The 24,755-nt window shown below is 54.1% G+C and overlaps 1 protein-coding gene across 4 annotated transcripts; it reads left to right on the forward strand.

Moving 5' to 3' along the window:
- Positions 1-1,980: 1,980 nt before the first annotated feature.
- APBB1 (amyloid beta precursor protein binding family B member 1) lies at positions 1,981-24,741 on the forward strand. Of its 4 annotated transcripts, none has more exons than XM_081240026.1 (14): positions 1,981-2,086; positions 9,459-10,190; positions 15,955-16,130; positions 16,227-16,283; positions 16,367-16,452; positions 16,567-16,630; positions 17,069-17,218; positions 17,594-17,721; positions 18,127-18,241; positions 18,390-18,474; positions 18,749-18,832; positions 23,649-23,764; positions 23,908-24,084; positions 24,169-24,741. In XM_081240026.1, exons 2-14 carry the CDS (start codon positions 9,473-9,475, stop codon positions 24,334-24,336), a joined length of 2,124 nt encoding a protein of 707 aa, XP_081096152.1. In that variant the 5' UTR covers positions 1,981-2,086; positions 9,459-9,472; the 3' UTR covers positions 24,337-24,741. The 4 variants fall into 4 exon arrangements, with proteins under 4 accessions (XP_081096152.1, XP_081096153.1, XP_081096151.1 ...); XM_081240027.1 differs by having other exon boundaries at positions 2,048-2,136; XM_081240025.1 differs by lacking the exon at positions 1,981-2,086 and adding an exon at positions 2,416-2,541.
- Positions 24,742-24,755: the final 14 nt, after the last annotated feature.

Genomic DNA, 24,755 nt, shown 5'->3' on the forward strand with positions numbered 1-24,755 from the left:
TCCCACCACTATAGTCATCTCCTACCTAGACTATATCAATTGCTTTCTAACTGGTCCCCACCCTGCCAGTTTTGCTCTCCTCCTATCTATCCTCCACTTAGCAGCCAGAAGTGATCAAATATGCAAGGGTGAACATGCCCCTCCCCTGCCTCAAACTCTATGTTGATTTTCCATTGCCCTTAAAATAAAGTCCAAAACCCTAAGCCTAACATACAAGGCCCTCCTTGATTTGGTACCTGTCCACCTTTCCACCTCACCTTATGCCATTCTTCTCCACACCCATACTGGCCACCCATTATGGTACTTCCCCTTTGACTTGGAATCGTTTTCTCTTCTTCACCCCTTCCCTTCACATAAGTGCCCTTCCATATGAAAGCCTTCCCAAACCTCCCCAGACCAAATTGAGTCCACTCACACAGCGTCATGTACATCTTCAAAATACTCATCACATTTCTAATCATATGTTTAATATCTCTTTCCCCTGTTATTCAAGCTCCCTGAGGGCAAGGACTCAATCTTGTTTCTTTACAAGTTCCTAGCACCAAGGACAGTGCCTCCCACATAATAATGATTTGTTGAGAGAGAATGATCAAATGAATGAGGACACCTTTCTTCTTCTGGGTAACTCTTACTCATCTTTCAAGGACAAAGGTCACACATGTTATACCCTCCAGGTTGGGTGACAGTCAAATCTGATTCATCTTTGGGTCCCTAGGACTTAGCTTGGGACTTGGTACATGGTTCATATATCATAGAAGTTTGTCAGTTCATAGTAACTTCTTGTCCAGGAGTTGATAATGTTTGAAGCTGAATGATGGGGATATGAGGGTTCATTATACTGTTCTGTCTCCTTATGTTATATATATTTGAAATTTTCCGTAACAAAAAGTTAAGGGCTTCCCTGGTGGCGCAGTAGTTGAGAGTCCGCCTGCCGATGCAGGGGACACGGGTTCGTGCCCCGGTCCGGGAAGATCCCACATGCCGCGGAGCAGCTGGGCCCGTGAGCCATGGCCACTGAGCCTGCGCGTCCGGAGCCTGTGCTCCGCGACGGGAGAGGCCACAACAGTGAGAGGCCTGCGTACCGCAAAAAAAAAAAAAAAAAAAAGTTAAACCATTTATATTCACCTCAAATCAAGTGAAAGTGTAGTCAAAGATGATCTTGAGGCTTCTGGCTTAGGCAAGCAGTAGATGGTGGTGCCACTCACTGGGATGGATAAAGTGGAGCTGCATCCAGTCGTGTGTGTGTGTGTGTGTGTGTGTGTGTGTGTGAGTGTGTGTGTGTGTGTGAGTGTTCGTGCACACATGCACTGGGGAGGGTTCTTTTTCACCCCAGTGAAACTTCTTAGAAAGCCAATAAAGGGGATGAGACAATGAATTTAGATTTGGACATTTTTAGTTTTAGGTACCTTGAGGGCATCTTGAGTTGCTCAGTAGTTAGTAGTTACAATAAATTAAAACGTCTGCCTTAGAGGAATGAGCCAGGAGAGGGTTTCTGGATGGTAATACTCCCCCTCACTATCTTTGAAAGCCTCTGTGCCGCTAACCTGACCACTGGGAACTATCTCACTATCCAGGGAGTCTGTGCAATATTGGGCCCCATCATTCCTTCCTTCACACTTTTCATCCACATTCCCCCTTCTTCCTTCCCTCCTGTGAATTTCCACCAGGGAGCGATTCATTCTTCACATCTGCAAGGCCTTGCTGTCGCAGTTTCATGTTCAGCAGCAGTGTTGAGAAACATCTGGGTTCCAGTTTGTTTCCCCCACTTACCTGTAACTGCAGGCAAGTCGCTTTACCTTTCTGAACCTCAGCATCTGCCTCTGAAAACTGAGGATGATCATAGTGGCAACTTCACAGGGCTGATGTGAGGACGAATGCATATAACGGGTTTAACACAGAGCCTGGCACCGTGTAAGCGGCCACTAAATAAGAGCTATTATTATCACCAACGCTGTGCCCTCATCGCTTCTCCACCAGGACGTCACGGAGTGTTGCCGCAAGTGCAGAGCAGGCTGCCTCCTCGGAGCCCCTCCCCGCGCGGCCGCGGCCCGGGCACTGCCACAGCCGGTCCCGCTCCAACCCCTCGGTGAGTCGCCCCGCCGGGGTGCGGGGCCAGGGCCCTGTGGGCCGCACAGGGTGAGTCCAAGGCCTCGTGGTGGAGGGCGGTGCCGGGCTGGGCGCGGGTTGGCGGAGGCTGGGGCAGCGCTCTGGAACCCTGGGACCTTGGCGCAGGGATGGCGGCCGGCGAGGGGCTTTGGCCCGCTGGACTCATCGAGGCCCGAGGGTCCCGCAGGGAGGGGCCCTCCGCTGCGCTGCCACCAGTGACGCCCCCGAGGGGCTCCCGCTTCCGGGCCCGCGCCCGGCCCAAGATGGCGCCCCTCCCCCACCCGCTGCCCCGCGCGCGCCTCCGCTGCTCCGGGCGCGGCCCCGCGGCCCGCGCGCTCCTGGGCGGGGGATGTTGTGATGGAGAAGCCGCCGCGGAGCCCGAACCCTGCAGCCTGAGCCACCTCCGCCACCTGGGCCTGGGGCCTCCCCGCGCAGGTAGGAGCTGCCCGTGCCGGGACCCAGCCCGGGCGGTCGGATCCCGGCCTCCAGTGGCCGGCGGACCCCGCAGCCCGAGCTCCGCGGCGGCCCGCGTCCCCCCGCCAGGCCCCATCCCCGCGCGCGGCCCTCCCACCGCGTATTCCGACTACCCTCCTGTTCTCCCCCTTACAAGGTCGGACTCTACTTCGGTCCTCACACCGTCCCCTCCCCGACCTTTACCTCCTGCCCCTCCGGGATGAATAGGGAGCGAAAACAGGGGAAGGGAAGCGAGGGGCTGTGGGGGGATGGGGGATGGGGACTAGGGGATGGGGGAGGGGAGGTCAAGGACTGGGAAGAGGACGTGTGGTGAGGTAAGCTCACAGGCTGCACAGATTCCTGCGGGGTCCCAGGCCTGGCATCTGTCAAGCCGCATTCTCTTGCCCTCGGCGACCGAGGGGTGTGCCCTGGGGCCGGCTGTGGCCCCGCTCGGCCAGGAGGCCTAGCACTCTGGCAGGAGCACCCATTAGGAGCAGTTTTCCCACTGCCAATTCAGAGGATATTTCGAACCTATTGAATCTGCCTGTGCGTTTCTTGCTTTCCCAGTACCTCAGAGTCCCAGCTCTCTCCACTCCTTAAAGCCAGAACCTCGTCTACACTTGATGTCTTTATTTCCTCACTTCCCATTCATTCACTTCACTCGGTCTTCTGTCTCTGGCACCCACGGCAACTGCTCAAGCCAAGGTCACTGGAGATGTCCATGTGGCCAACTCCAATGGACACTTTCCTATTATCCCCCTTCCATTTTCTAGTATTAGTGGTGTGTGTCAACTCTCCTTGAAACATTTTCCTGGTTTCTGTCCTGCAGCATTGTCTGCTCCTTCTCAATCTCATCTGCTACCTCCTTCCCCTCTCTCTAGATGCTGGTGAGGCTCTTGGTTCTTTCCTGGGCCATCTTCGCTCATTCTGCACTTTCTTCTCGGGTCCTTTATTCACTCTCAAGGCTTCAAATTTCATATATATATATATATATGTATATATATGATTCTTGGATTTATACATCTTGCCCAGATCTCTTTCCTGAACTCCAGACACAATATCCAACTGGCCTCATGACATCCCCTTGGAAATCCAACAGGAATTCCAGACTTACTGATCCCAAGCTGTATTATCTTTCCTATGTTTCCTCTCTACCCCTTCTTTCAAATCTGTTCCTCCTTCAACTCTCAGAAATGGATACTTTCCAATCAGCTACCCAAGCTGGAATCCTGGGCAACATTCTAGATTAATCTCTCTCTCTCTCACTCTGTACATCTTGTGTCACCAAGTTCTGTTACATCCACTACCTAAGTATTTTACAAATCCATTCATTTCACTCCATCTCACCCACTGCTGCCAAACTTAATCTAGGCCACACACACCCTTTTTTCCTTGATTGCTCTGATAACATACCCTCTTGCCTACCTCCTCTTAATACTCTAACGTGGTGTTTTCCTTAAAAAAAAAACCTATCTGATCATTTATTCATTCAACAAGTATGCTTTGAGCACCTAATATATACCAGGTACTGTCAGGCACTGAATATATAATTACGAGCAAAGTAGACTGTGTCCTTGTCCCCATGGAGCTGACAGTCTAAGGGGAAAATCAGATAAGAATAAAATTACAAATGTAATAGATACCATGAAGGGAAAGGTGAATGGTGCCTTGAGAACACACAAGAGCACCAACTAAACTGGACTAGGAGGTAGGGAGAGAGGGTCAAGGAAGGCGTCTCTGAGAACATGACATTTGACCTAAGAGGCAAAGGAATTAGACTGAGAGGGTAGGGGAAGGAGGGTCCAGGCAGAAGGGGAATCACGTGCAGACACCTTATGGAAAGAGAGAGCATGATGTCTTCGAGGAATCAAAAAAAGGCCAGTGATGCTGGACAGCAGAGTGCCAAAGTTGGAGAGGAAGGCTGAGCCGGGCAATTTAGGGCATGTTAAGAATTTTGGTCTTAAAATCTTTGTCCTTGGTGTGGACTCTTGACGGTAGTGGATGCAGAGTCGATCAAGTCCAAAAATTTTTCTTGGATAGAAAATCGTCAGTACTTGGGGATGGATTGAATGTGGGGAGTGAGGGAGAAGGTGGTGTCAAGAATGGTATTGCTACTTCTGGTTTACAGAACAGAACTGGTGGTCATGTCATTCCATGAGCCAGGATCCTGAAAGGACCAGTTAGGGTGTGGGAGAGAGAAACATGGGTGGGTATGTTGGTTTGAGAGGCCTTTGAGACATCCAAGTGGAGATGTTGAGTAGAAAGTTGAATATGTGTGTCTGGAGCTCAGATGAGAGGTCTGCAATGAAGGTGTACTTTTGGAAAGCGTCAATTTGTAGGGGGCACCTGAAGCTATGGGCATGAATGAATAGCTGTGTCGAATATGGGGTGAGAAAGAGAAAAGGGCATAAGAACAAGCTGTGAGAAACTCCAGCGTGTAACGGCTGGCAGAGGATGAAGAGCCAGCAAAGGAGTGTAAGAAACCACCAGGCAGTAACTAGAGTGTAGGAAGAAAACCAGGAGATGTAGTGTGTGGAAGCCATGGATGAAAGCTGGATGAGAGGCCCATGGTGTCAGATGCTGCTGAGAGTACAACCAGGATGAGGACTGCAAGTGTCTGTTGGATTAAATGAGACAGGGGTCATGTTGACCTTGGTAGGAGCTGTTACTGAAGCATGTTGAGAGTGGAAGCAGGACTGGGAAGAGTTGAAGAGTGAGACCCAGGTGAGGATATGGCAACCATGAGTGAAGACAGCTCTTTCAAGAAGTTTGCGGGTGTGGGGGAGAAAAGAGAGTAGCAAGTGGCGCTGGAAGAATGTCAGGTCAAGAAAGATTCTGTGTTTAAGTTGGGAGATAGTGGATCCCACTGAGGAGCGGTTGATTAGGTAGAAGAAAAAAATGGATTAACAGTGGCATACAATTCCTGGAAAGGCATGAAAGGAAGGATTTAAGTGACAGGTGAAGCAACTGGTTTTAGGAAAAAGGAGAGAAAAGGATAGGTGCTGAGTCAGTAAGTTTGTAGGTTTGAGGATGTAAGTTTGTAGGTTTGATCATCTCTGGCTGATGGCTGCCATTTCCTCCGTGAACTGGGAGTGCGTTGGGGGTTGGGGGTCATCCTCTGAGAGGGAGGGATGGTGAAGGGGGTGGTCCAAGGAGAGTCGTGTTCTTGTCTCAGGCAGGTCTTCGCCAATGTCTTGGTCAAAGTAAGCCTCGGGCTCCTATAGTGCCCTGTTCTTTCCCCATCAAAATAGTCAATCACTTATTCAACAAATAGAGAGTGCTTAGAGCGACAGAGACTGCCATTACACTGCATTGTAATGAGTTGTTCAGTGACTGTTTCCCTGCTCGACTGTGAGCTCCTTCGGGGAACAGTCATTTCTTTATTATTCATCACTCTCCCCACATGCTCACCACAGTGCCTGGCATATAGTAAGTGGTCAGGTTAGAAGACCATTGACCTTGAGCAGGCCTCACCTGTCTACCCATGTGGTCTCCTATCAGCCCCTTCAGGCTTAGTGGCCACTCTTTTAGCTCCTCCCCTGAGGGCTCCACCCAGCTCCCTGCCTTGAGCCAGAATCCATTTGGCTCTTTCCATCCTTTGAGAGGCTCCAGGTATGGGTAGCGCCAGTGAGAGGGGAGAGGTTAGGTTGTGCCCCTTCTTGAAGGTATTGGGCAGCTGGTCATCCTTTGACCTTAAAAAGTGAGGTGAAGGAGACCGCACTGCTTTGAGCCAGGCGCTCAGGCTTTAGCACTCTTCACACAGCACAACTTCCCCCTTCCCTCCCCCAGTGCTTTCTGTCCCCATGACCAGATGGGCAGGCCTGCCCTGCAGTCACCCTGGTTCTTCACTGTCCCAGCCTCACAGGGCATGTGCCCTTCCCGGACCACACTTCCAAATGCGAAGGAGGTCGGTCCTGGCCTGAGCACTGAGAAACCTGGCTCCGTACACTGCTGCTTCAGAGAACGGCCTGGCATCCCTAGGATGCTCTTGAGTGTGGCAGAGTCATGGGGTCTTCCATCTCCTGAAACTCATGGAGATGCCACTCAAAGGAAAAGCCTTTGAGCTAGGGTATCGGTTTAAGCTAACTCCCTCCCTCCCTTTTTTCCTAGCTCTCAGGCCTCACCTGTCCAGGACCCCATCCTACTTCCTTGTCAGGGACACTTCATCATTCTCCAGCACCCTCCCTGACACTCCCATCCCCAGCCATGAGGCCACACAAGCCTGTCTCAGTGTCTATTCCCAATTAGTTCTCAGCTTCCTAGCTCCTGTTCCTCTCACCCCTCCATCCTGACCAGGGGCCCACTCTGTGCAGACGCACAGCACACACTCTTTGCTAATGGGGTGCGAAGTTGAATGAGACAGGGTCTCAGATGTTCAGACAGAATGCAGTGCTGGGTATGGTGAGCTAAGGAAGGAATGGGCTCCTGAGGATGGGGATAGGGGACTGAACAGAAAAGACTTACTGCTTAGGAGCTTTGACCGCTGAGCCAAGTAGTGAAACATGAGCAGAGGTCCTCGTAAGGGGAGACGGGATTCCGAGCCAAGGGATCAGTGTAAACAAAGAGCCAGGGCCATGTGAGTGTGACACGTTCTAGAATCCACCATACTTCCTGTGGCTGGAGTGTAAGGTGGGAAGGAGGCAGGATGGGGAGGAGGCCCGAGAGGTCACAGGCATTGGCTCAAGGAGGCTCTTGGTGATCTGCTAATGAGTACAGACATTATCCTAAAGGCAGTCAGTCATGAGCCATCTAATTTTTTGAGCTGGAGAGTGACATGATCTGGTTTCCATTTCTGGAAGATTACTGTGGTTCTGGATAGAGACAGAGCTGTCTGTCTTTCTCATTTATGCTGGTGGCCACGAGCTTTCCCATTGCCGAGGTGGATCCATACCGAGCAGACCAGCAGGTAGTTACATGTGAGGCAGACACGTGGACAGGGACCTTCTCACATTTATTTCACAGATGTGTGCATAGCATTGTGCTAGGGTCTGAGGGGCTAGGAGTGATGGAAAGGCGAGCTGCGGCTCCTGCCCCAGGACCCGGCACTGCACCCGAGAGACCGCAGAGCCTTGCGGGGCAGCCTAAACGCCTCCGGGCAGTCTGTGCTCAGGGTTGAGAGCTGCGCTGTGGAGACAGAGAGCACTGGGGCCATGGGTTCAAGGAGAGAAAGAACTCAGGGCACACAGGCAGGTGGAGAGCGCTCAGGTAAGAAACTGAGGAGAAGGGACTGTGCAGCGGGAGTTTGAGGGGAAGGTGTGCCTGGGGGGCGGTCGGTAGGGGAGAGTTGCATGTTGCGGGGAGGTCAGGTAGGAGGAGACCTCTGAGTGAGGGTATCAGGGAGGGGAGGATGGTGTCTAAGACGGTCAGGCGGAGACACAGTCAGATAATGGTTGGTCAGGGAGAATAAACTGTGAGGGGGTGGCCAGGGAGGGTCCAGGGAATGAGCACGTTACAGTGGGGGTCAGGGAAGGAGAGAAGCCTAGCAGTGGAAGGTCAGGGAGATGGGGAGGGTGGGATGGGGCTTTGAGGGTGAGATCAATCGTTAGGGTGATGGGCTTGGCTGATGGGAGGAGAAGGTGATCCACGAAGCGCTTCTGAGCATGCAGGAGGGGGTCCGAGGGGATAGGACTGGTGGGCTTTCGCTGTGGGACAGGAGGACCCCTCACCTGAAGGGCGGGTGGCGTTTGGTTGGGGCATGGTGAGCAATGGTTGAGACACAGTAACATGACCAGAGTATGTTTTCTGAAACTGGCAGAGGAGATGCTAAATGGGGCCTGGGGCAGATGGGAGGGCAGATTCATACACTGATTCAACAAATATTTATTGAGTTCTTGCTCTGTGTCAGCACTGTGCTAAGCCCTAGGCACACTACATTGAAAAAAAAAAACAAGAAAGACAAAATCCTCACCACCATGGAACTGAAATTAGAGTCATGAGCAGACAATCATTAAACAAAGTAAATAATAAATTAGCTTGTCAGATGGTGTTGGGTGCTGGGGAGAGTTTGGGGATTGCTGGGAGGGGCCACGGTGGCCTGCAGATTCACAAAGGGTATTCAGGGAGGGCCTCACTGAAAAGGTGACATTTGGGCAAAGACCTGAAGGGCTGGAGGGTCCAGATCAAAGACTCCTGCAGTGACCCAGGCATGGGGCATTACAGGGGCTGGCAGAGGAATTGGTACCCGAGGTGAGATACTATATAGAAACAGTCACTAAAATGTTGCTTCAACTGGTCAAAGGAACCACGAATTGGAGCTGAAGGCCCTTCCTTTGTGACCTGCCTTCCCAGGACCTTGCCCTTGAGGGCTTGGTCTATGCTCATTCTCTCTTGTCCTCATGGTCCCTAGGATGGGGTGGGCTTGGGGGCTGATGGGACCCAGCGATTTATGATGATAGGAACAGAGCATGGGGAGCTCACAGTGGTGGGGTTGTGCCTAGCGGTGTGGCAGGAGGAAGGGGGCAGGCAGTGTCCAGTGTCCCGAACACACGAGCCAGTCCCTCACCATCTGTGCCCCTGGCACAGCAAGCCCCAGTTGGATGAGCTGGGGGTGGGGATGCACAGAGAGCCATTGTGTGGAGTCTCTGCAGTTGGGAGTGAGGGCAAAGCAGGGGCTGGCTGTGCTATCCCAGCAAGCTCAGGGCTGGGGATTTGGGGATGGGGTGGACTGTGGGCCTGGGCCTGGTCAGTGGGGGTGGGGTTTGAGCTGGTGGTGGTGGTGATGGCGGACAGAAGTCGAGCCCAGTTATTCTCCTGGAAAATAGCTCAGCAGACACAGCAGTGTGTGCTGGCCTGCTGAGTGCAGGGAGACGAGGAGGTGCAGGGCACAGGCCTGGGACAGAAGCAGGCGTGCTGCTATCCTGACCTGGAGGCTCAACGTGGTTTCCCCTCCCCGCCTGCAGGATCTGCCAAGGCCATGTCTGTTCCATCATCCCTGAGCCAGTCGGCCATTAATGCCAACAGCCACGGAGGCCCTGCACTGAGCCTGCCCCTGCCCCTGCACGCTGCCCACAACCAACTGCTCAACGCCAAGCTGCAGGCCACGGCCGTGGGACCCAAGGACCTGCGCAGCGCCATGGGGGAGGGGGTTGGGCCCGAGCCAGGCCCCGCCAATGCCAAGTGGCTAAAGGAGGGCCAGAACCAGCTCCGGCGGGCCGCCACAGCCCACCGTGACCAGAATCGCAACGTGACCTTGACCCTGGCTGAGGAAGCCAGCCAGGAGCCCGAGATGGCACCCTTGGGCCCCAAAGGCCTGATGCACCTGTATTCTGAGCTGGAGCTCTCCGCCCACAATGCGGCCAACAGAGGGCTCCGAGGACCCGGCCTGATCATCAGCACCCAAGAGCAGGGCCCAGATGAGGGAGAGGAGAAGGCGGCAGGGGAGGCCGAGGAGGATGATGAGGAAGAGGAGGAAGAGGAGGAGGAGGACTTGTCTTCTCCCCCAGGGCTGCCGGAGCCCCTGGAGAGTGCGGAGGTGCCCCCCGGTCCCCAGGCCCTTGCAGACGGCCCCCGAGAGCACAGCAAGAGTGCCAGCCTTCTGTTTGGCATGCGGAACAGCGCAGCCAGTGACGAGGACTCGAGCTGGGCCACCTTATCCCAGGGCAGCCCCTCCTATGGCTCCCCGGAGGACACAGGTACCTTTTGGAGCTTGCTATGGGGAATGTGGGAGGGCAAGAGGGCAGAGGGTGGGTCCCTCCATACAGAGGGTCAGCCTGGGCGTGAGTCACAGAGCCTGCATCCTCAGTCCTCAGCAGGCCACGTCCAGGGTTTCCTGAAGGAAATGGTCTCTACATTCAGCTTGAACAAGTTGAGAGACCCATCCATCCCACACTTCTGATGGATGGTGGACTAGGTCTGTTGATGAGGCACTTACCAGGTACTGGCTCTGTGCTCAGCATTATCGTACGGAATCCTCACTATAACGTGAGGTAGATACCATAATGATGCCCATACTACAGGTGACAAAAAAGAGGCCTGGAGAGGTTTAGTCCTTCCCCGGGGTCACAGACAGTCTGAGATCACAGTAGAACTGAGATCTAAACCAAGTCCAAGTGCAGACCCGAGCTCTTGGCCCTTATGCTGTCACTGATGCCTACAGCACGATGAGCTCAGGTGCACTCCGGGCTGTGTTTTAGAGGCAGCTTCTCCCCACAGAGGTCTGTTTGGAAAGAATGGGGTACTGTGTGCAGAGCACTGCACTGGACATGGCAAGAGAACTGTTTAGTCAGGAATAAGATACCGACTAAAAAGTGAGGAAACAAAGGAAGAAGAAACGTATGCTTTGTTGGGGTGGGGGGGGATAGATATGAGGACTCCAAGCATTGACCATTAAATGTGTCCCATTTAAATAAGTTGAGCCTCTGCATTTGCTAGTGTCACATAGAGATGCAGACAGCTGAGGAGCAAAGGGCAGAGATAATGGGCTGCAGCCACAAGCCTGGGCTGGGTGTTAGTGTCAGGAAAGACTCCTCACACACCAGGCAGCAGGCACCTTACCCAGACCCCAAACTGGGGGACCTTTGCAGGGAGCATGCAGTTCAGACAAGCCAAGGGCAGCATGTCATCCCCTTTCGAAGAACTTACTATGGACATTTTCAGACATAAACGAAAATAATAGAATAACGAGCCTGATTTACCCATGACCCAGTTTCAACAATTAGCAACACATGGCTAACCTTGCTGCATCTATACCCTCACCACTCCTGGGCCCCAGCCTAGGTTATTTTGAAGCAAATACATCCGTAAATGTTTACTCGTGGTTTTTTTTTGGCTGCACCATGTGGCATGCGAGATCTTAGTTCCCCAACCAGGGATTGAACCCACGCCCCCTGCAGTGGAAGCTCGGAGTCTTAACCGCTGGACCACCAGGGAAGTCCCCACTCATTCATGCCTTTCTGAAAGATAAAACTCTTTTGAAAAAAAATCCACAATATCAATATCAAGCCTACGGAAATTTAGCAATAATTCCTTAATATCATCGAATATCCAGTCAATGTTTACATTTCCCAGTTGTCTGATAAACGTCCTCCCCACTCTTTTTTTTTTTCTTTCTTTTTTTGCGGTACGCGGGCCTCTCACTGTTGTGGTCTCTCCCGTTGCGGAGCACAGACTCTGGACGCACAGGCTCAGTGGCCATGGCTCACGGGCCCAGCCACTCTGCAGCATGTGGGATCCTACCGGACCAGGGCACGAACCCACGTCCCCTGCATCGGCAGGCGGACTCTCAACCTCTGCGCCACCAGGGAAGCCCCTCCCCACTCTTTTTAAAAAGTTTTGATTCATTGCATCAGTATCCAAGTAGGAACAGACCTTTTGATAGTCAATATGTCAAGGTTTCTTTTGATCTATACATTATTATTCCACCTCTATTTTTGCTCTCAGTTTTGTTGCTGTTGTTGTTTTAATTGAAGCCACTGTGTTGTTGGCCCGGGGCTTTCCGCGGTCTGGATTTGCAGACCCTCCCTGTGTGGCATTGTACGTGTTCCTCTTCCCCTGGATTTCCTGTAAATTGGCAGTGAATTCTAGAGCCTTGATCAGGTTCAGATTTGAGGGTTTTTTTGTGTTTTGTTTTTGTAAGAACACTTCACAGGTGGTACTGAGTAATTCTACCAAAGACAAAGTCTGATTGCCTGTCTTTAGGGGGATGTTAGCGGCAGTCAGTGGTCATCGCCTGGGTCCCTTTTGCAGGGAACAACTACTACTACACTCCAGCTTGTTTTTTGTAGGGTTAGAGGGGGGGGGAATGTAGTCTCAATGGAGCCAGTTCATGTAACTTTTCAAGGGAAACTGAAAATTAGATATCGCTGTGAAACATCCCAATTTCTAAATGCTAGCAACCAAGTCTGTTTTTTAAAAAAGCACCATGCAGGCCAAACAAAATCTATCTGAGGTTTACATCAGACTGCAGGTTGCTTATTTGCAACCTCTGCCTTAGCGGGTGTGAATCTGGGGCCAAGTAATGGAGAGGCTGGCTGCTCTGGGGCCCCTGAATGGTCACTGTAGTGGCCGCTCCTATGAGCTTTCTGGGAGTGGGAGGACAGAACTGCTGAAGAGCTGGGAAGGGTATGCTGGGTGTGGGCAGTGACCTCAGCAAGGGAGCGGGTGTGGCGAGAGGATGGGCAAGGATCAAGCTCTGCTGGAGGCTGTGTTAATAGAGGGTGGCCGAAGGGGCTGCATCACTGCCTCTTTTGTAACTGTGTTGCTATGACCAGGAAGGCCACAGAGGAGGTCTGGCCTCCCGTAGGAGTGTGGTAGAATTGAGCATACATTATTTTCTCCTTCCCACCCTAGGATCTCCACAAAGTTGTTGATTGCATGCATGAGTATATGAATGAATGAATGATGACCAAATGATGAATGATGAATGAATGAACTTTCCTACCTGTGTTGGGTTCATACTCAGTGCCAGGCCTTGTCCTAAATGCTAAGAATACATACTGCGGGGGACAGATGCTTGCCCTCAACGGCACTCACAGTCTAGGGTGGAGACAGAAGTAAACAGGTAGTTTGGGCCATGGGGTGGGGGAGGTGCAGGAGGGACATCACGCACCCTGCCTGTGTGCATGGTCGGGGAGAGGGGGTGGGTCAGTTTTGAGAAGCGACCTTTACGCTGATGCTGGAAGGAGGAGTGGCTGGTGCCAGGTGAAGATTGAGGGGAGGGAGGCTGGGCTCAGGGAGGATAAGGGGCGTGTCCCAGGCAGGGAGAGAGAGACCAGAGGTATGGAGGGTGGTCAGAGGTAAGGCTGAGAGGCAGGCGATTAGGGGCTCATAACAGCAAACAAACCTTGTAGAGGAATTTGGGTTCTATCCTGAGGGCAAGGAGAAAACAATTAGAGTATTCAACTGGAGAGAAGGTTAGCATTTTGGAACAATCATTTGGGATGTAGCATGCAGCTCAGACTGGAGGAGACTAAACAGGAAGAGGGAGACCCTTCGTGAGGCTGCTGCATTGACCTAGGTAGAAGATACTAGTAGTCTGGACTACGGGCGTGCGTGGGGTGGGGAAAGGAGAGCGTTCCTGATTCCTGAGCAAATGACTACATCTGGCTTAGCCTGGGAGGCATGCGTGGGTGAATGAATGATACATGAACCTCTGAGTGCGTGGAGGAGCGCCGGAATGAATTGGTGCAGGAGTGAAAGTGTACATTCCTGAATAAATGCGTGCTTGTGGAAGCCAAGGCCGGGGTGGGGCTGTGCTTGGAGGGAGACGTGCCAAGCTCCAGAAGGGCCTCCCAGATGGTCAAGGGGGGAGAGCGGCCCCTCCAGGACAGATCGGAAGGATGAAGCTCTTTGAAGCAGGAAGGTGCAGGCTGACAGGGATGGCAGATGGATTGGTGTGTGTGACTCGGTCAGAAGATGGTGAACTGGTCCGCAGATTCAAGGGGTCTGTGACCCTTCAGGAAGAAAGGTGTGGCTCTGGGGGGCACGGCTGCCCTGGGTGTGGGGTTCCTGGAAGGTTTGGCGGGAGAGCCCTGAAGACGATGGAGGGTCTCTGGGGAAAAGCGGGCATTCTAATTCCCTAGGGCCTGAGGGGAGGGGAGGGTGGGGGAGAAAGAGGCAGTAATGGGTACCTAGAGGCTGGATGGGCAAGAAGAGCCCCTCCTCTGTGGGCCCACCTCATTGGGAAGCTGAGGGCAGTGAGGCACCTCACCCCAATGACTCTCACATCAGGTATGCAGCCACCTTGGTGTAACCATGCCCACTCCCAGCCCTCCGTGCCTGTTTGCCCAGCAGCCTGGGTCTGGGGACTGCCTGTCCCTCAGTGCTGCCTCTTGGACCAGTCAGGATTCCTGGTTTCCCTGGTAACGGGAAGCACGTCAGCAGTCTGGGCGCTCCCAGCCGGTCCTGGTGCTGCGGTTGCCGAGGAGACGCTGCAGCCTAGCTGGGCCCTGGCAGGTGAGGGGGGTTGGTGCTGGGAAGCCCCAAGCCCGGCCTCAAGCTTGCTGGGCCCCAGCCCCTGAAGCCCACTCTCCGCTCGAACTGCTGGGCAGGTTCTGGGCAGGGGAGGGATCCCTGGGAGCCTTGAAGCCACACCCTGTTTGTACTGAGAGCTCTAGGCTTTGCAGGGCCCCAGGTAGCTGGGGTATTCCCGAAGGGCTGAGCCTCCTGGTGTCCTTAAGACTGGGCTTGACTGTGGCACTGAGGTGACCGCTTTGGGGTGGGATGGAGATTCAGGGTGGGGGGAGGGGACGCAGGATTAGAAAGAAGAGACGTGAGCAGGGAAGGCTGGGGTCTCATGAGCCCTACCCCACCCCAATGGGGTCCCCTTCCCTGGTGGTCCTGGCCCCTCCCTAGTGAGCTCCAGGCGGGGGAGGATCTTGCCTGGCAGGCGCTCTGCCCTGGTGAGAAGGGGGCGGGATGAGCTTTTCTCTGCAGCCCAGCACCAGGCTGTGAGCCCAGCTGGCTGGGCTGGAGGGGCTGTGAGGAGGGAGGGTGGAGGCAGGAGGGACTGGGAACAAGCGCCATGTTCTCCCAGGACTTCTTCCTGGCCATCGTCCTGCAGGACAGTAGCCCAGGTGAGGGGCAGCACGGGCCCGGGTATGATGTGGGGCGGGGCTGGCAGGGAGCACAGAAGTGGTGGAGGCCTGAGCTGGGCTGCAGGGCTGGAGTGGCGTGGCTCTGCCGGGGGAGGAGGGGCTGTGTCACAGGTGCGTGGTGTGTGTGCATGTGCATGAAATGTTTGCCTGCATTCGTGTGTGGCAAGGGTTAGGTTGTGGGTGTCTGCGGTATCTGCACACATGTGGCAGAGGTTGACATATGTTGTGTGTCTGAATGTGTATTCACTGTCTGTGTGGTACCCACACATGTTTTGGGGGTCATTGTGGGTGTGGTCTCTGCACACACATGTGGCAGGGGCTGGACTATATCGCTGTATGTGTGCACTCCTCTGTGTATGGTGGCCGCACTAGTGGATGGCTGGAGTTGGTGTGTGTGTGTCTGCCCCTGCACATGCGCGTGCACCCATATGCAATACCTGCTGTCTGTGCAGGTATCTCCTGTGTGTGCTCACCCTTGGGTTTGTGGTGGCTGCACAGGTATGTAGTAGGGCTTGTATATGTTGTATGTCTGTGTGCACCTGGGATCTGGATATGTATGACAGGAGGTCATTTGGGGTCACTCAACCTTCCCTTCTCTCTGCCTCCCTCCTTCCCTCTGTTTGGCCATATTAGCCAGGAGCAGAGCCCAGGAGGAGACCTGAGTCACGTCTCATGCTGGGGGTCCCCCATGCTGTGACTCCAGACTTCAGGCTCGAGGAGGAAGCAGGAGCCTTGTGCTGGAGCCCTTCCCCCGCCCTTCCTCCACCATGGGGTCTTGGGAGGGGTCTGGGCATAGCACCCACGATACGCTTGTCGGGTGGGCAGACCCTCACCAAGACCCCCCCCCGCCCCCCGCCGGCAGATTCCTTTTGGAAGCCGAACGCCTTCGAGACGGATTCCGACCTGCCAGCTGGATGGATGAGGGTCCAGGACACCTCAGGGACCTACTACTGGCACATCCCAACAGGGACCACTCAGTGGGAGCCCCCGGGCCAGGCCTCCCCGTCACAGGGGGGCAGCCCCCGAGAGGAGTCCCAGGTGAGGCTCGCGGGCCTGATGGTTTTGACCCGGGGGGAGGGTGGCGCTGCTGTTGCTATAGATGAGCCACCCACCCCTGGCTCCCACCCCTCCTAGCTCACCTGGACCGGCTTCGCGCACGGAGAAGGCTTCGAGGATGGAGAATTTTGGAAGGTGAGTGAGGGGACCTCCTTCACAATGGAGGAGCTGGAGAAGGGGCATCATTTTGGTCCTGATGCCTCTCTCCCCTTCCCAAGGATGAGCCCAGTGAGGAGGCCCCGATGGATTTGGGACTGAAGGACCCTGAGGAGGGGACGTTGCCTTTCCCAGCTCAGAGCCTCAGGTAAGTGGGAAGGCATGACACAGTGGGCTGACAGGGGGATGGGTCTGTCTGGAAGGGACCTTGGGACAGCTCCCCGTTTGGGGGCCTGTACCAAGTGTTACCATCTGCCTCCAGCCCAGAGCCGTTGCCCCAAGAGGAGGAGAAGCTGCCCCCACGGAATGCCAACCCAGGGATCAAGGTTTGTTCAAGACCAATGCCCGTTCCCACGCCGGGCCCCCCTGTGTACAGGAATGCCCCTTGGGTCATGTTCTGCGGGCCTCTCTGGTCTCAGCACAGCTTGCCAGGTCCTGAGCTCTTGAAGTCTCAGCACAGACCCCTGTGTCTGAGCGGGAGGCACTTCAGTTTTTAAACTCAACCAGTCCCGTGGCCTGGCAGGGGGCCGTTCCAGGCTTGGCTCAGACGCTTCCTTGACTGGCAGGGGTCTCCTCTGAGATCAGCACCCCTCCTGCAACTATATCCTGTTTGTAGAGCCTCTTGGTCTTATACCCTCCCACCCGCCGTGTTCTGAGTCAGGAACTCCTCTGGTCTCAGCAAACCTCCTTGCGTCCTGGGCTGGGAGCTCTTCCGATTTTAGCTCAGAGCCTCTATCTCCCACCCCCTGTTTTGTGTCTGGCAGTGTTTCGCCGTGCGCTCCCTTGGCTGGGTGGAGATGACGGAGGAGGAGCTGGCCCCTGGCCGCAGCAGTGTGGCAGTCAACAATTGCATCCGTCAGCTCTCCTACCACAAAAACAATCTGCACGACCCCATGTCTGGGGGCTGGGGGGAGGTGAGGGCCTGAGCTGGCAGGGTGGCTGGGCAACGGAGAAATGAAGGGAACTGTGAGAGCTGGGAGAGCCCAGCTGCTGCCCCAAGGGCTGGGGAGGGAGGTGCACACCCACCAGGTGACAGCCTGTGAGATGGATGTGTGACTCCATGTTGGGACCTTGGGAGATGGTTGTTTAACGGCGATGGGGATGATAAAAGGAGTCTCGTTAGAGATGACAGGTGTGACCTTTACTAGAGTGAGGCTGCCGGGTGGCTGGTCCGACACCAAAGCAAGGGCCCTCGAGCTGTGGCTCACCCTCCCTCAAGCTGGAAGTGGCAAAGATCAGCCGCCTTCCCAGCTGGGGCACCGCTGAGCGTCTGCTTCCTGGGCCTGCAGGGAAAGGATCTGCTGCTACAGCTGGAGGATGAGACGCTAAAGCTGGTGGAGCCGCACAGTCAGGCCCTGCTGCACGCCCAGCCCATCGTCAGCATTCGCGTGTGGGGCGTCGGGCGGGACAGCGGAAGGTGGGAGCAGGGCCAGGGATCCTGGGGGGGCGGGCAGTCAGAGTGGGGCCCTCCTCCCTAACTCTGCTCTTTGCCTCTCTTGTGCTGCCGGACCCAGAGAGAGGTACTATGCCTAATTTGCCTTGACCGTTCCTCTTCCCACACCTGGACCAGATGCCATGAAGCACCCGAGTTCCCCTATCCTGCCCTGCCCCTCCCTGCCCGCTGTGCTCGCCCGCCCATTCTCCTCGACCTCGGCATGCTTGCCTGTCTACCCTCCGGCCAGAAGGCAGCGCCCGCAGGACCCCATCCCGAGGGCAGAAGTCCTGGAGGAGCTGCGATGGCTGGGGAGGGCGTGGGTGGGGTGGAATGGGGCCCAGCACTGGAAGGCACTGGGAGATGCTGAGGTGCCCCTCCCCCCAACAGGGACTTTGCCTACGTGGCTCGCGATAAGCTGACCCAGATGCTCAAGTGCCACGTGTTTCGCTGTGAGGCACCTGCCAAGAACATCGCCACCAGCCTGCATGAGATCTGCTCTAAGGCACGGCCCCCTTCGCACCCTGGACTAGCTGCCACCTTTGCTCTACAAGGATGTGGGTGGGGTCCCTGAGTCGGGGTGGGGGGCTCCAGGGCTGTGAAGCCTAACGCACCCTCCCTCGCTCTTCCCCTCCCCCTCTCCCCTTCCGCAGATCATGGCCGAACGGCGCAATGCCCGCTGCTTGGTAAATGGACTCTCTCTGGACCACTCTAAACTCGTGGATGTCCCTTTCCAAGGTCAGTGTCACAGCCCTGCCGGGTCTGTCTCAGCTTTGTTGGCAAAGGTGGGGTGACCCAAGAAGAGGCACGAGCTACTGGACAGAGTGATAGAAAAATGGAGACTCAATTCTTTGGGTCAAATAAGTGGAGGGACTTTGGTTCAAGGGAGGCAGGGGGAGGGGGTGGAGGTAGGGCCTTGGCTGGGTGAATGTCCAGCTTATACCCTGGTGGTGGGGACTGGGAGTGAGCAAGATCTGCCACTATGATTGATCCTCTTCTTTCTTCCCCGCAGTGGAATTCCCAGCGCCTAAGAATGAGTTGGTACAAAAGTTCCAAGTCTATTACCTGGGGAATGTGCCTGTTGCTAAACCTGTTGGTATGTGTGTCCTTTTTCACGCAGGGACCACCTCCTTGATCCCAAAACTCTGCTCCCACCCTCTGCCTCCCGGTGCCCCTCCTACCAGACCTTCCCCCTGCTGATGTCCCCCTGCCCTTCAACATGCATCCCACCTCCTGTACTTCTGTCCCAGCTGCACTCCGTACCCTGCCTTCACTCACTGAACCCGTGAACCAGGCATATAGGGAGACCCACTCCTGAATCCCACAGAAAAGCTTTGGTTAGGTTGGGAGGCAGGTCTTCGATGACTGGAAACGCTGGAGCAGCCGGGAGCTGGGTTTGGTATGGGCTGTGAACATCTAGAGAGGAAGCAGTGAGCATGTTTGTCAATGTGCTTTAGTGTTTGTAAAGTACTCCCTTACATGTCATTTAATTCTTGAGGATCCTGTGAGGTTGGGATTATGATGATACCCATTTTATAGATAAAGAAACCGAGGGTAGAGACTATTAGGTCCACTCTTATATTTCTAGTGCTTTTACGGTACCTGTTATTCACTTGTTCATTCACTTAGCAAATACCTATGAAGCCTACCATGTACCAGGTCCTGGGAGAACAATGGCCACAGCCCTGCTTTCATGGAGGTTACAGGAGATTACAGTGGAAAAAAAGAGGAATAAATCAAATAATCACACAAATAAATGTAAAATTACAAGTTGAGTCATTCGCTGAAAGAAAGTAGCAAGATGCTATGAAACTGTGTAGCAGAGGAGCCTCATTTAGTCTAGGGAGTCCAAAAAGACTTGAGAAAGTGACATTTGAACTGAGATTTAAAAAATGAGTAGGATCTAATGTGGCCAAGTGGAATGGAGACAGGAGTAAAGGGGGAAAGATCACTCCAGGCAGAGTGAACAGTGTGAGGACCCATCATGGGAGGCACCTTGGTACTTCAAAGGCATTGAGAGAAGGCCAGCCGTGCCAGGTGAGGCTGGGAGCTCGGCGGCAGTCAGACCCTGCGGGACCTCATAGGCCATGTTAGTGATTTGTTCTTCATCCTAAGAGCGGCAGGGAGTTATGAGAGGATTTCTCTGGCACGCACTAGTCGTGATCATTTGAGTTGTGTAACGCTCACCTGGGCTCTACCAGTGGAGAAGGCTGCTCAGCAGGTGGAGGGGGACGTCGGGAACCCAGGAGGATCTTGCAGTAGTTGTGGCCAGTAATGAGAACATCTTGGACTGTGCTGGGGCTGAAGAGGAGTGTGTGGATTCAAGAGACGATTAGACAATTAAAGTCAGCAGGCCTTGGTGATTGGTTGGATGCGGGGTGAGGGACAGAGGCGCTAAGGCTGACCCCTGGCTTCCTGGCTTTTGGAGCTAACCGGATAGTGGTGCCATTCTCTGAAGGTAGTAAGCATTGGAAGAGGCCAATTTTGGTTTGGAGACTTGAGTTCAATTTTCAGGCATGCTGAGTTTGATATGCCTTCAGGAAGGTGAGCGGCAAACTCATATTGGCATATGGATTCACGGAGGAGGGGTCTGGGCTGGAGATACGAATGTGGGCGTCTCTGGGTAGAGAGGTCCGCAAAGCCACGAGTGTGAAGAAGATCGAGGCCGGAAAGTGGGCAGCCACTGCGAGAAGGCAAACGAGCCTGGGCCTGGCGGTGAGCCCCTCCAACATTTAATGGACAGTGGAGGAGCGAGGTCAGAGGGGAAAAAAAGAGACGGCTTTAAGCAATGGTTGGGTGTCACGTCAAAAGACACTTAGGAAGAACTCGACAGTGTAGGGTGATTGGATAAACAAACACACAAATGAAAGAATGCCTCAGATGACATAGCCCAGGAGATGGTAGACCAAGGACTCTAACCCTGGTCAGCTTCAGTTCTCTGCTCTTCCTCTCAAACCATGCTGACTAATGACCAGCACCTTACATTCAGTGAGGGAACCTTCTTAGAGAGGGTGGGGATTTAGCAGGGGTTTGAAGGAAGGCCTGGATTTGCAGAGAGGAGTGGATTGGATTCCGTGGCACTGCCGCAGATGAGAAGCTGCAGGCGAGAAAGTCCTGCTGGGGGAGCAGGAAGGAGGCGTGGCTAGTTTGCGCTAGTTTCCTCCTCCTCCTCCCCCTCAACTTCACGCCTCCTCCAGTTACTACCCTGCTCTCCTATCCACCTGCCACTCACATAAGTTCTCACCGTATTAAAGCAACTGTCTGTAGCCCTTGACGGCCCCTTTGCCGTCCATCAGCTCAGTGGGTCTGCTCTGTTGAAGCCATGGCTTTCACACAGTAGTCCCTAAACTCACTTCATGCTTTATTTTTGTTTTTTTTTTATAAATTTATTTATTTTTTAAAATTTATTTTTGGCTGCATTGGGTCTTCGTTGCTGCATGGGCTTTCTCTAGCTGCGGAGAGCGGGGTCTACTCTTCGTTGTGGAGCACGGGCTCTAGGCGCACAGGCTTCAGTAGTTGGGGTGCGTGGGCTCAGTAGTTGTGGCTCGTGGGCTCTAGAGCGCAGGCTCAGTAGTTGTGGCGCACGGGCTTAGTTGCTCCGCGGCATGTGGGACCTTCCCGGACCAGGGATCGAACCGTGTCCTCTGCCTTGGCAGGCGGATTCTTAACCACTGCGCCACCAGGGAAGTCCCACTTCATGCTTTATTTATGCTCCCTTTTTAACCTCCATGAGTTTAACATTGGTCCCTCCTGAAGCTGCAATATTCACTCATAAATCATTTGTTCATCAACAAATGACTACTGAGTGCCTGATTTGTGCCAGGCAGTACTCTAGGTTCTTGGTATGTGTTAATGAGCAAAACTGACCAAGATTCCTGCCTTCAAGTAGCTGCCATTCTATTCAGGATAGATAAAATAAGTAAATTATATAGTATGTTAGAAGGCTGCAACCGAGATGGAAAAAAAATAAGGATAAGGGGGATTGGGAGCTTGGGGCTGGGGTCAGGGTGTAGGTTTCAGTCCTGAGCTGTTACCAAATAGACTTTTTCCAGGCCACCTAGTTCCACTGCTTTCCCCGCCTGCATGCTGCTTCTCCCCATCCTGGGGCCAGGTGCCACCTCCACAGCTCCATCTGCTTATTAAGCAGTTTGACTTTGATGTATGGTCTACACTCATGATCTTTGAGCTTTTCCACTGACTCGCATCAATGTCATTCACATCTGAGCCCTCTGCAGGCTGCCCTGGCCTACCCACTCCTGCCTGTGTTGTCACCCTTCTGTGGTTCCTGGGTTGCTTGGTTATTCCGGTTTGGGTGCATTTGCCCATGTTGCCTCGAGGGTGACTTGCTCAAGCATCTGGAATTCCTTCAGTAGATAAGCCCTGTGCTAGGACTGGGGACACAGACATGAATTAAACTTGGTTTCTGTCCTTGAGATGGCCACAGCCCAGTGTGGAGAAAGGGTTCCCAGCAGTTACAAGATGTGCTGAGAGTTGTCCCAGCAACACCCTCTCTGCCCTACAGCAGGGAAGGCCTCCCAGGTGGGCCCTGGGTGAACTCTGAAGCATGAGAATTGGGAGCTTCGCAGACAGTCAAGAGGGGAAGGGCCCTCTAGACAGAGGCTTTTCCCTCAGTTACAGTTTGTCCCTCAAGGGCATCCTCTTCTCTTACTTTGTATTCCCCATCTGCCTAGCTGGGCATTCGCCAAGATTGGATGTTAATAATGCTACATAAATCATTTGAAGCTCAGGGAGCAGTAAAATATGAAGCTTGACAGATCGGATGAGGCCAGTTTTTGGAGTACCTCATGCTTAGGAGAGGAGTTTGGCTTTGATCCAGCCAGAGGTAAGACTAGCAAGGCCAAGATGAGGGAGAACTTTCGAGGAAGATCTGTTTTCTGCCCTCAAAGGGTCCATGTCATGTGTTCTGCTCCTAGTGGGAGCCCAGAGGCACTGAAAGGGGCAAGAGGGCCCAAGAGCAGACCACAGAGGTATGTGCTTTTGCACTGGCATCGTTCACTCTAAATTCTTCACTGCGATGGTACCCAGATGACACAGCCAGCTCACGAGCAGTGCAGGGAACAGAACCCATGCCCCACCATGCCAGTGTGCTCCTGCCTTGGTTCTCTGCTGAGTACAAGCAAAAGTGGGATGCATGGGTGGAAATGTTTAACAGCAGTTTGAAGTAGAGGAGATATTGTTACAAGGGAAAGTTTGATTGATCTAAAAGCCAGGAACCTGGGGTTCCTTGGCGTCTGAGCAAATCATAGAAATTACTGAGTACAGCTAAGATTTTGACAGCACTCTGGTTCTGAAACTAGGACTGTAGGCAAGGGGCAGGGGAAAGGCCTGGTTAAGAACCCAGGCTCTGGAATCAGACTGCTTGCCTTCAGATCCCCATTTCTTAGTGTGACCTAAGGTTTATTACCAGATTTCTATCAGCTTCAGTTTCCTTATCTATAAAATGAAGATAAAGGGATCTTTTGTGAGACTGTAAATGACATAGTGCACTGTAATGACTTAGCACGGTATGACACAAGAGTAAACATTCCTCAAATGGAAATCTTTAAAACAAAAATGAAGGTTGGGCCTTGAGGACTGGAACGTGGAGAGCAAGGTATGGAGAGGATAGAGCTTTGGGGGGTCAGTCTGCTTAGGAGGCTGGAGAAAGAGAGTCAGTGAAGCATACCAAGCTTAGGATTCAAGGTGGAAGAGGCTAGAAAAGTGCCAGTCACTGAAGCCAAGCAGGAGAGTACCAAGGAAGGGATACAGCATCATCCAGGGCTGTAGGCTAGTGAAGTGGGGATGGAGCAAAGGCCCTGGGCTTGACTGGGCAGAGCTGGAAAGTCTAGTGTAGAGCGGGGGTATCCTCTCTCCACCTCGGGCAGTGCCATGTTCATATCCTTATCTTTCAGGGGTGGATGTGATAAATGGGGCCCTGGAATCGGTCCTGTCCTCCAGTAGCCGTGAGCAGTGGACCCCAAGTCACGTCAGCGTGGCCCCTGCCACCCTCACCATCTTGCACCAGCAGGTAAAGACCTGGGTGGAGAAGGTATGGAGGGGCCTTGCCACGGAGGGGAGACCGGGAATGAGGGGAAGGGCCGTCAGTAAGGCGGACGCACCCAGTGTAAGAGGGGCGGGCTACTCCTTTCCAACTGGCTCCCCTCCCCGCAGACGGAGGCAGTGCTGGGGGAGTGCCGAGTGCGTTTCCTGTCCTTCCTGGCTGTGGGCAGAGATGTCCACACGTTTGCATTCATCATGGCTGCCGGCCCAGCCTCCTTCTGCTGCCACATGTTCTGGTGCGAGCCCAATGCTGCCAGCCTCTCAGAGGCCGTGCAGGCTGCGTGCATGGTAAGCGGGTAGGGTGGTGGAGCGGTGGCACGCGGCCCACACGGGGCAGGCCGGAGCGTGACTGCCCCTCCCGCCTCTCTGCAGCTCCGCTACCAGAAGTGTCTGGATGCCCGCTCCCAGGCGTCCACCTCCTGCCTCCCGGCACCCCCAGCTGAGTCTGTTGCGCGGCGTGTAGGGTGGACCGTCCGCAGGGGCGTTCAGTCGCTGTGGGGCTCCCTTAAGCCCAAACGGCTGGGGGCCCACACGCCCTGAAGCCCTCAGTGCTCCCTCCACCTGCTTGTGTTGGGGCCCAGGGAACTCAAGGGCACGGGGCAGGGAGGGGCCCTACAGGTTATTCTTAGACTTCAGGCACCCCACCCAGAGCTGCCCCTCCCCAGTAGCTGGGGTTCCCTGCCTAGGGGCTGGGAGGGAGATCTAATCCTGCAAGGAAGTGACAATACTGGGTTGATTAGAAGAGGAACAGAAAGCAAGGCCAGCCCCAGGCTCTCCATCTCCACGTTTCCGCTGGAGCGGGAGGAACTGGTCTAGGCCAGGCCCCGTCTTCGCAGGGTCCTGCAGGGGCCGAAGGAGGGGACTGGTCCCGGCACGGGTCCCCTTCCCTTGGCTCCATGGGCACCTCTGCTGTACTGATATCACTAATAAAGTCTGCCCTGCTGAGCTGTGTGCCTTGC

Source organism: Mesoplodon bidens (genome assembly GCF_964165515.1).
Source record: "Mesoplodon bidens genome assembly, chromosome: 7".
Classification (NCBI taxonomy): Eukaryota; Metazoa; Chordata; class Mammalia; order Artiodactyla; family Ziphiidae; genus Mesoplodon; species Mesoplodon bidens.

What these genes read in the sequence shown, in the direction of transcription:
- APBB1 (XM_081240026.1), top strand. Translation starts at nt 9,473, where the DNA reads ATGTCTGTTCCATCATCCCTGAGCCAGTCGGCCATTAATGCCAACAGC. An exon ending in TGGCTCCCCGGAGGACACAG is followed by an intron (nt 10,191 to 15,954) that starts GTACCTTTTGGA and finishes CCCCGCCGGCAG; the next exon opens with ATTCCTTTTGGAAGCCGAAC. An exon ending in CCGTGCAGGCTGCGTGCATG is followed by an intron (nt 24,085 to 24,168) that starts GTAAGCGGGTAG and finishes GCCTCTCTGCAG; the next exon opens with CTCCGCTACCAGAAGTGTCT.